Source organism: Quercus lobata, chromosome 4 (assembly GCF_001633185.2).
Source record: "Quercus lobata isolate SW786 chromosome 4, ValleyOak3.0 Primary Assembly, whole genome shotgun sequence".
Classification (NCBI taxonomy): Eukaryota; Viridiplantae; Streptophyta; class Magnoliopsida; order Fagales; family Fagaceae; genus Quercus; species Quercus lobata.
The window spans coordinates 48953429-48964805 of NC_044907.1; the positions used below are offsets into that span (position 1 = coordinate 48953429).

Consider the following 11377-nt stretch of genomic DNA (forward strand, 5'->3'; position numbering starts at 1 on the left):
ATCAAGTGGACACCTGGCATTAATCTCAATTAGGCCCAAAAGGTAAGCCATCACTGTCAAAGGCAGCCCCAAAACTATCAGAAGAACCCACAAAATAATTCAATGTCAAAAGCAGTAAAGCCATATACAGAACCACTTGCTGAAATTGACTTTGCTAAGGCCCACAACAAATCAACAAATGGAGGGGGTGGGGTGGGGTGTTTATTCTATCCTACTATTTTCGTTTTGCATAGGCCCACTAGGATGATTACACCTTACAGTTAAATCCAAGAGTTGTTTAGTGACATAGCTGCCTTCACAATCTTTAAACCAATCCATATTCCAATATCAAAATTCCTCTTTAGGCAAAGAATATATATATATATATATATATATATATAAATTAAATTTGAAACTTATAATTTAAGGGTTATAACAAATTAATCCCCCAAAATTTTAAAAAGTAACAAGTTATTAGTTTCAAAAGTAAAAAAGATTGAAATAATTTTTTAAAAAAAGTAACAAATTAAACCGCAAAAAGAAGTGTGTGTGAGATTTAATTTGTTACATTCTTCAACTATATATATAGAAAAGAAAGAGAAAGAAAGAGGGAAAAAAAAAAAATACCGACTATAATTTTTTTGTTGATAATTGATTTGATAGTTATAACAATGAGATAAAATTGATCTGAACCCTAAAGAGCATATTGTGTTACCAAGTTACAAAACTATTGGTGAGAAGCTACAAAATTGTGGATGAGATTGAGCATGTGAACAGGTGTATGAACTAGCAACTCTTAACTTGTCAAAATCCAGAAATTCCAACCTTTTTCTGATGGATCTTTGAACAACCTCCCTCTCTGCTTTCTGTGCCCTAGTAATTTCTGCTTCTGAAACACGAGTCATGTGTTGGGGAAGTTCCTCTCTCTCCAAATCCAGCTCGCCAGTTAAAACAACATTCTCTCCACGAACCACATACAGACCCAACTGCAGGTCACAATAATGATCACCAACAATAATTCTCTCATACGCACCTTCCATAACAACATTGGCGAACTGATCAAAAGAGCGAAGTACACCAATCAATTTTCGATCATCTCGGAGCTGAAGAACCGCCTTCTTGTCAAGATAGCTGGCAAGAGAAGGAGGGAGGTAGACATCTTCTATGCTTGCCCCAGACATTGATTAGTTTAACAAATTATCTGGAAACTAAACCAACCCAAACTCGGGTTTCTCTCTTATACTTCCCACCAAACCCTATTTAACAGCCTAACAAGAAAAAAAAAAATATAAAAAGGCAAATAATTCTTTGCGAATAGGGTTGGTCTCTTCTGTCCGGTGTTTATTTAGGGTTTATTGTTGACGACTTGGATATAGCTAAAGAAAGAGAGGGCAGTTGCTTTTATGTTGTAATAGAAAAGCCCTAACACAGTTCTAGGACCGTGGAAGACAAGGCATGCACACACAGTCACTAACATAGTGGCACCAACCCTATATATAAAACAACGTAAAGATGCTTTTCTCAAAAAAAAAAAAAAAAAAAAAAAAAAAAACAACAACAACAACAACAACAACATAAAGATGCGGTAATTACACTGACAAATACAAATAAGTTTTAAATTTTTTTATCAAACACCAACAATAAAGAGTAGTTATTTTTTTATTTTTTATTTTTTGAGACTCAAGATATCGTAACTTTATTAATGAAAAAAGAAAATCAGCCATGGTTGGCTACAAGAACGTCATGGAGTGGGATGAAACGTCTTCTATCTAAATTAAAAAAAAAAGACTCTAACATGTCTTGCATGTATTGCTAGATTATTTCTTACCCTGCAAACATGTGAGAAAGAAACAGAAGAAGAAAAAGAACCTAAAGAAGATTGAACTGCTTCCAGAACATGACCATAAGATGCCAACGATTATATTCCTCCCTGCTATTAAGAGTGTTGATAACCACCAAAGATTCACCTTCAAAAATCATCGAGGATAAGCCCAGCTCCTGTGCAAAGAGAATGGCCCGTGCTACCACCAAAGCTTCCACATCATCAGAGGAGGGAGGGAGAGGTATCTTCTCCGAGACGGAGGCACAGACCAAGCCATTGCTGTCTCGAGCTATTACTCCCACGCCTACCTCATATGATTCCTTAAAGACCGCTCCATCAAAGTTGATTTCGAAGCAAGGGGCTGGAGGTGGAGACCAGCTAGAAGGACTTGTGGTTGTGGACATGCTATGGAGCTGGAGCGTTGGCTGGTTTTGCTGGAAAAGATCAAGAATCTGAGCTGCTGTGGTTTGCAGTTGTGAGAGAGGATAGCTATCCGTAGTTGTAAGAAGCCGGTTTCTGCGATTTCAGATAGACCATACCAGCATTGCAAACCAAGCGAGGTCCTTGTCAGCTTTGATGATGTAGCGTACCAGGTTGAGCCTCGAAAGGACCAAGTCGAGGATGAACACCAAACCGGTGATAGAATAGGGTAGCCCCAAAGTGCATGAACAACATCTTCAACAGCTTGCTTACAGTGCTCACATCAGTCCTCGAGAAGAATTTTGTGACGACATTAGCTCTTTTTCACCGGAATGGCTTCCTTGCACGCTCTCCACAGGAAATTTCGCACCTTCGGAGGAACATTCAAGCTCCAAATATCCTTCCAAACCTCCTTAGTTTGCATCGAATCAGGTTGGGACTAATCATTAAGGGGAGTGTCTTTGAGCAGAAATTGATATCCAGATTTAACCGAATAAACACCAGATTTAACAAACGGCCAAAGCAGCTTGTCCTCCACATTTGATTGGCCGATTGGAATGGATTTAATCATGCTAGCTTCGTGGGGAACAAATAAACCTTCTAATAGTTCGCTGTCCCAACATCTTGAATCTGGATTAAAGAGTGCACTCACCTTCATATTTTCGCATCCTTCAATTACTGGGGATTGAACCCGAGGTTGGTGAAGAGATGGAAGCCACACATCCATCCAGATAGAATCTCTGCAGCCCATTCTCCCTCGTGCCCCTCTTTAAATCACACCCCTTCCTTTTAGAATACTCCTCCAAGCATAGGATCTGGAAGTAGACTTCGCAGCCTCCATGATGGAGCAATCAGGAAAAAATCTTACTTTGAAATCTCGATAGAAGAGAGAATTTTTATTATGTAGAAGCCGCCAGGTTTGCTTTGCTAAAAGAGCATCAATAAGAAGGGCCAAATCCTTGAGCCCCACACGTCCTTTAGACTTAGCTTGGTAAATAGTTTCCTATTTCACTTAATGAATCTTTCTTTGATCTTCTTTTTGACCCTACCAAAATTTTCAAGTTAAGCTTTCAATGTCCTATCTTTATTTCATATATATTGTTTGGTTTTAGTGAAAATATAATTTTAGTTTGAAATGGAATTTTATATTTTTTTAAACTCACCTAATCTATATACCATAAAATCGAAGCCTTTAATTATTTAATAACTCTTTTTTAAGCTCTCACAATTTTCCATATCACCACTATTTCCTTTTTCTTTTTCTTTTTATTTTACGTTTTATTTTAAAAAGCCACTCTCACTCACCTCTCTCATCCACTTCTCTCAAACCCTAAAACACCAGCCACTCTCACGAAGCATCTTTCATCTGCTTCTTTCAAACCCTGAGAAAACACACAAATGCTGAAATTAAGCATGTTTTAGAGGATGTAATTCGTTATTCAAAATCATATTTTGTTTTGTAGATTCACCATTTTTGTCACTATCTCTCTGTAATTCTCTCTCTAATGATTTTGTTGGTGTAACATTTGAAGAATGAATTTAAAAGTGGTATCTTTTATTTCTCTATTTTTTATTGGATTACTTAATTGGTGACTAAACATCAATAAACAATAACCTATTTGGTAGCTAAGCAACAAAGAATGATCATATCATGTTACCTAGAATTGCTAGATCTCCTTTGATTAGTTTCATTATTATTGGACAATTTTTAATCTGCATAGGATTTAATGAACTCTGAAACTATGGGGACAATTCGAAAGGTAATTTTTTCTTTTGTTTTAATTATTCCAATCTTTTGTTAAATTTGATTGCAAAAGTAAGTTTATAATTTAATCTCCATTATGAGTTCAAATTTAATTTTTCCTGCACTGGTTTAATAGTTATCGTCATTGAAAGTGTCAGTGTATAATTTTAGTACAAATTTAGTAGTTTGTTATTGTGATTTTCATGTTTAGTTTTTGTGGAAATATAATAATGATGATTGTGAAATGCTTATTTAGTTTAGGCAAAAATATAAAATTGAACCTCTAATTTTCTACTTTTGTCATTTCAGTCTTCTAATTTTTAGTTTTCTTATTCCAGTTCTCTAAGTTTTAATTTATGTCAACGTTGTATTCCATTAGACATTAGTTAAGTGAGTCAAAACGATGCCATTTTGGCTCTAACTTTTTTTTAATAAATTTTGTATTTAGAAAATAAAAAAACTGTTACTAAGGAAAAAAATAAAAAACATTTGAGGGGAATGATGTCGTTTGATCCCCTTCCCCTGAAATCAAAACCAAAACACGATGACTCACTATAGCCCTAATTGAGAAAATTGGGGGAAATTGGAAAATGAGTTTGGGTTGGCAGGGGAGACTGAGTTTGAGAGAGAGACTGACATTGTCATACTAGAAAGCACCAATTAAGCTCCAAAAAAAAAAAAAAAAAAAAAACTCCACCAATTAATGATAAAACACAATCAGCCAGAATCATATATACAACACCTTATACCCATGATTACCATCCCAAGCTTGTAATAACCATAAAACATCACACTAAGATCAGTTCGTAACCTATAATGAACAATCAGATAACAACACAACCATGAAGCTTGGTATTTCAACCATGAAAACAAAACAAATATTTAGTTAGAAGCTGATAAGAACACTGATTGAATACATGTTGCCTCCAAATTGGTCTCTCTCAAATTGGTCTTAATATCGGTTTCTCTTTGAAACTCAGCCTCAATCTCAGTCTCAGTCTCTCTCTCAAAGTCAGTCTCCCTTGCCGACCCAAACTCCTTTTCCAATTTTCCCCCAATTTTCTCAGTTAGGGCTATAGTGAGTCATCATGTTTTGGTTTTGATTTCAGGGGAAGGGAAGCGATGTCGTTCCCCATAAATGTTTTTTTTAATAATAGTTTTTTTTTTTCTTTTAATTACAAAATTTATTAAAAAAAAATTAGAGCCAAAATAGCATCGTTTTGACTCACTTAACGACACCACTTAACTGATGTCTAGTGGAATACTACATTGACAAAAATTGAAATTTAGAGGACTGAAATGACAAAACTAGAAGTTAGAGGACTGAAATGACAAAAACTAAAAGTTAGAGGTTAATTTTTAATTTTTTCCTTTCATTTATTATTTTAGTTTATGAAAGAATCTAAGAATATATTCTACTCTCAATGGTTTTTACCCCTATTGTTTTAGGGCTCTATATACTTGAGAGACTCTTTTACCTTTCTAAGCAAGGTATGCTTTCAGTTTTAAATATTAATTTCTGGGGTCCATGTCAAATTTATGTTATAGCCCACCCCCCCCCCTCTCTCTTTGTTGTATCATTGCATCATTATTATTTATTATTATGAGTAGCCATCATCATTGAAAGTGTCAAAGTTTATAATTTTAGTACAAATATGTAGTTTGTTCTTCTGATTTTCATGTTTAGATTATGTGGAAATAGAATAATGATAACTGTGAAATGCTTATTTCGTTTATTATTTTAATGAAAGGCTCCAAGGATATATTCTGCTCTCAATAATGGTTTCTTACCCCTATTGTTTTAGGGGCTCTATATAATTGAGAAACTGTTTGAAGTTCAAGTTTCTAAAGCAAGGTATGCTTTCTTGAGGGTAGCTAGCACAATGACAGATATGCCACAAAGTGTTCCTACAAGAAATGTGCAATCTAATAAACATCTACTCTTCTAAGTTTATGAAAATTTATATGTATTATTATTCTAAGTTTATTAATGCCTCTACAAAATTGTACATTTATTGTTTTAGGATTTTCCAAGAATTTTAGTTAAAAATTTGACAAATTATATTGTTTATTAGAACTATTGCAAGTATTGTAGTTAAAAATGTTTTGGATTTTTGTTGTCAAATAGAGAGATTAAAATAGATGTGAAATGAGTCATAGTACCTTCAAGCTAACGTAATACTTTTAATACTTTCAATTGAAACATACAGAAATTTAGCATGCTATTCTAGCTAATAGTAGTTAGAACTTCTTGATAAAATCATGAATGTATGCCCTGATTTCATTTGGATTTTCTTTATTGATAGTGTTTGCAACAATATTTTAAAACAAAATCTTGGAGTAACTGGTATTGTTTAACCTCTTTATCATAGAAGAATTATTCTGGGGAAAATGTAAAAAAAAAAAAAAGAAAAAACTTATTTCTCTCAATAGGGTAATTACTTACTTTCAACAAAAACAATTGCCAACAAATTCCTTTGTTGGGTTAATTACTTTTTTCTTCTGAATGACTTTTTTCTTCTCTTTATGTATTTTTTTATTGTGCAAATTGGTCTTTACTATTGTTGCCGTAGTTGGGTACATACACTTAAATTGATAAGAGACAATTATTTAGTTTAAAATTATTTTTGTCTTTTCTTTTATTACTTGGGAATTTTATATTCGGTTTGGTTATGAAGGTGTTTCCTTGGTTGTGATGATATTACATGCTAATCAATCTTTAATCTTACCGTTTGCAGCATCTCAATATTAGTATTTCATAAAGGTTATTGATGACGTTGAGAATTGTCACCAATAAGTCACACCGTACTCGCGAGTCAACGAACCTGCACAACAAGAACGAACGGAAGAAGAACCCTTAGAGAGCACCGGTGTGGTGTCGGCCAAAAGCCCTCCGAAGGTCAAGTCAGAATTCGTCCCTTGAGTTATTTTGAGGCGTTAGAGAGGGTCAAATCATCTTACCTTGATTTGCGTGAATATTACTCCTTTTTATAGTGGTAGAGAGTTGCTTTTCTTCTTAACCTCCAGATCTTTCCAATGTGGGACTTTGATACAATTTCCCTTATTGGATCTTAGGGCTTTTCTAGGCAAATAGAGATTTCGGATCATGGGCCCTTACCATGTCTGTCTGCGATGGGCCTTCAGAGCGCGTGGGCCCATCTTTACAAAGACCAAACAGTACCCATCCGTCAGGCCCATTAAGATAGGCCCATCAAACTAAATTTTACTATCTTCAGTTGCCCCCTTCACCCCAATGGTCCGTCTGCTTTTAGGTCAAAGGACCAATGGGGTGACGATTCTAATGTATGGGCGTGACGGGTATTTTGATGACGGAGTGGGATTCGCGAAACAGAAGGTTGAAAATGTTTGACGGATCCAACCGTCAGATAGGACGACGGTTTCATATGGATTTAACCGTCAGACATGATGACGGGTATCTTGCAATTTCAGACGGTTTAATCGAGTCAACGGTTACAAACTGTTGATGCGAGCAGACAGGTTGTCAGCATTTATTAGCATGCCACGTGTCAATCTCTGAATGGCCGTTGTATAGGATCGAAGCGTCGCTTCGTCTTCCGTGCATCTCCTATATATATGAGGCGTCTCAATCTCTCATTTTCGCATTTCCAAACAGAAAACGTCTGTCAGAGAGAACCGTCAACCTTGTCAGAGCAATCCGTCGAGTACTGGTAACCACCAATTACCACAACCGTCACCCGTTCTACGCCAGGTGTGGTAAGTATTTACTTCAATTTCACATTCAAGTTACATTTTCGTCCAAGCATTGTTAGGCTTACTATACCCGTCAATGTTTTTTAAACCCGTCAAGTCTTAGGTTTCATCATTAATTGTAGGAAATGTCTAGTGCGTCAAGTAACCAATCGGTGGTTCGTGACGGGACGGAATACGAGAGTGTATACCCGTCCGGTCATAAAGACCAAGATAGTCCAGGCGAAGATAGGAGTCCGTCTGCATCCTCTTCGTCCTCAACAAGTGAGGATGTGGAGATAATTGAAATAGGGGGTCCTGCTGACGACGGGAATAAAGCACTGGAGTCCGTTGTGGGTGCTGATGGACTAAGGCAGTTCATCATGTTACCAGAGTGGACAGTGCATAGGTTCACGTCCGTCATCCGGGAGAGACACTTCAGTACCTTTAGAACCAATTTTCAGATACCAGATTACATTCCAATCCGTCTCCCCTACGTGTCGGAGAAATGTTATTATGACGGGGTAGAAGGCGTTGGAGTGTACGAGCAGGTGTTGAAGGCTGGACTTCGGTTCCCGCTCTCTACACTCCATAGAGAACTCTTACATTACCTGGGACTGTCCGTCACCCAGATTTCTCTGAACGCCTGGAGGGTCTTCATAGCAATGGAGATTCTTTATGGTGCATGGTCAGACGGAGAAAGGAGATTGACGGTCCGTGAATTTCTTCACTGTTACCGTCCAGATGAGATTGACAGATCAAGGGGGTTGTACCGTTTTGCTAGTCGAAGTCCCCTGTTGAAGATTATCTTTGAGACCCCAGACTCAAATAGAGACTGGAAGAGTCGCTACTTCTTCCTGGAGGGTGACAGATGGATGAACCGTCCAGGAGAGACGGAGTACATGCCCGTCGATACAACTTGGGGAATAATAAACCAATTACGTATATATCCGTCTTACTTGTCCTTTTTTACATATCCGTACACTTTTATGTGCGTATTTTGACCGTCTGTCTTTGCAGGTAGACAGCGTCCGCAGATTAGCCTCGAGGAATTTAGTTTCCTTGAAGAGATTTGCAGAAAAACTAGGCCAGAGGAAAGGACCTGGGCTAAGTTAGTGAATCCAAAGACAATACACTGGTATTGTGACGGTCCAGAACCTACCCGTGAGGCCATTGCATACGACGAAAGAATACACAAACGTGAGTCCGTCTACTTTTACCCTTGAAATTGAAATTTTATTTTTGAAAAAATATCATCATCCGTCCTGTATTGCAGAAATGGACGACGCCAAGAGAAGGGCAATGATAAAATCTCTAGCCGTCGAGCAAAAGAAGACGGGTGAGATCGTTGTTCCCAGTGTGCCGGGGTCATCGGGTAAGAGGAAGCAGCCACCAAAGTCCGACCGTCCACTCAAGCAGCCAAAGGTGTCAATGGAGCCCGTGGTGGGCTTGATGGCTGAGGGCCCTAAGGCCGTCACCCAAGTTAAACAAGGGGCCGGTAAGGGCCTAATGCATGCTCCACCCGTCAGCGGGGAGAAGCCCCCTCCCCTTCTCCGTGAGGACTCGAAGTTCGCTTTGGAGAAGCTTACGTCCATACTTTCTGCAGAGGATTATGAGGATCTTGGGAATCATTCGACGGAGGTGATGGGGGAGACGGGGTTATTTGCCGTCGGACAGGTAACTTTCCTTATCCTTCAGTTTATGTCCGTCCACTCCCTAGTTTCATTTTTGACACTTCTAATTTTGTCTATTTCAGTCCTTGGTTATGATGAAGGGCTTGATGGACCGCTGCCTCAACCGTGAAGTGGCTCTGGAACGGGTACGGTCAAAGCTTGGGCAGACGGAAGAGGAGCTTAGCCAGCTGCACAAGTGGAAGGCCACGATGGAGCAGAAGTTCGAACTCTCTGAGAAGACGAGAGAAGAACTTGAACAGAGGACGGAGGAGGCTGGGAAGGCCTTGAAGGTTAAAGCAGACGAGGTGAAGGATCTGAAGAAAAAACTCCGTCATGCAAGGGATGACGCCGTCAGCGAATATCACAACTCCGAGTCTTTGCTGAAGGAGCTGGCAGGATCGTTCCTTCAAGGCTTCGACGATTCGCTCCGTCAGGTGAAGAAGGCCTACCCAGATCTGGACTTGTCCATGATAACACTAACTGATCAAGGTCAGACGTCTGCTCTACCCGTCGCCTCCGAAAATACGGAGGATCTCTTTGGAGAAGAGGCAGCTCAGGGTGACGGAGAGTCCGCTATGCCGAATGAGGTCGCTGTTGTCGACCCCAATAAAGCAGAGTAACCTATATAATTGTTGATGAGGATCCGTCTCCCTTTTTATGTATTGTTAATAATTTGTAGACGGTTTGGTTGAAGTTTCATTTGTACTGAACAATGCTTTTCATTCATTGTCTTTTCGTGATCTGTATCCGTTAAGGATTTTCTCCGTCTACTTTTATTTTGAATTTTAATTTGCACAAGCTCGTCTGTTGATCCGTCCACTTATAAGCTAAACTATTGAAGCTGAATTATATCGTCATGTTGTCCGTCCACCTTGTGGGCGTTTTAGAGCCGTCTGCTTTATGTACGTACGTAATTTATTCACCGTTTTTGCTATACCGTCCATTTTACAAACACGTAGTATTACTAAACGTTTTGTAGGTCCGTCCGCTTTTCGGACATGTAGAATTATTCACCGTTTTAGGTGCGTAAATATCTCTAATTTTAATTACGGTGATCCGTTCGCTTTGAGACTGATACCGTCTAAATTATGGACTTGTATAATTATCACCGTGTTGGTGATCCGTCCACTTTATGGACATGTAGAATTATTAAACGCTTTGGGTGATCCGTCCACTTTGAGGAGTACACCGTCCAATTTGTGGAAGTGTTGAATTGCGGTGATCCGTCCACTTTGTGGCGGATACACCGTCTAATTTATGGACTTGCATAATTCTCACCGTCTTTGTGATCCGTCCACTTTGTGGAGGCTACACCGTCCAATTTGTGGACTTGTATAACTACTCACCGTTTTGGTGATCCGTCCACATTATGACGCATATACCGTCCACTTTCCGGACTTGTAGAATTTACTCACCGTTTTGGGTGATCCGCCCACTTTGTGGACTTGTATTATTCTCACCGTCTTTGTGATCCGTCCACTTTGTGGACTTGTAGAATTTCTCACCGTTTTGGGTGATCCGTCCACTTTTGGACTTGTATTATTCTCACCGTTTTGGTGATCCGTCCACTTTATGGACATGTAGAATTCTCACCGTTTTGGTGATCCGTCCACTTTGCGGACATTTTGAATTCTCACCGTTTTGGTGATCCGTCTACTTTGTGGATATGTAGAATTCTCACCGTTTTGGTGATCCGTCCACATTATGGACTTTAAACTAGCATTCGTTAAGTTCGAGGACAATTGTAGTGACATCAAAGTAGAAGAAGATTATAATGGTATCTAATTGCGTAAAGGAAAAGTGCCTGCCCCCTTGGGCTTAAAAAAGGCACGACAGGATTGTAGCAAGAGAAACACATGTTAAAGAAAAAACTTATAAATAGTTATAATAAAAAGCCAAATGGAAAATTGGTTGCTGTTCGCCGTGTTACTATCACTGGTAGTATTTCCTCAAATGCTCCGCATTCCATGGATGCGGTAGCTTCTCCCCCTCCGTAGTCTCCAAGTGGTATGTTCCTTTCCTTTTCCATGC

General features: G+C 38.7%; 2 protein-coding genes across 2 annotated transcripts; one reads left to right on the forward strand and one right to left on the reverse strand.

Moving 5' to 3' along the window:
* Positions 1-698: 698 nt before the first annotated feature.
* LOC115985382 (sm-like protein LSM1B) lies at positions 699-1160 on the reverse strand. Its single transcript, XM_031108324.1, has one exon. It carries the CDS (start codon positions 1158-1160, stop codon positions 699-701), a length of 462 nt encoding a protein of 153 aa, XP_030964184.1.
* A 5850-nt stretch (positions 1161-7010) lies between these two features.
* Positions 7011-9966, forward strand: LOC115985383. The gene is made up of 4 exons (XM_031108325.1): positions 7011-7700; positions 8694-8873; positions 8950-9350; positions 9430-9966. Exons 3-4 carry the CDS (start codon positions 8952-8954, stop codon positions 9964-9966), a joined length of 936 nt encoding a protein of 311 aa, XP_030964185.1. The 5' UTR covers positions 7011-7700; positions 8694-8873; positions 8950-8951.
* Positions 9967-11377: the final 1411 nt, after the last annotated feature.

Coding starts and splice junctions, on each gene's coding strand:
- LOC115985383 (XM_031108325.1), top strand. CDS start 8,952: ATGGACGACGCCAAGAGAAGGGCAATGATAAAATCTCTAGCCGTCGAG. Junction 9,351..9,429: donor GGTTATTTGCCGTCGGACAG/GTAACTTTCCTT, acceptor TGTCTATTTCAG/TCCTTGGTTATGATGAAGGG.
- LOC115985382 (XM_031108324.1), bottom strand. CDS start 1,160: ATGTCTGGGGCAAGCATAGAAGATGTCTACCTCCCTCCTTCTCTTGCC.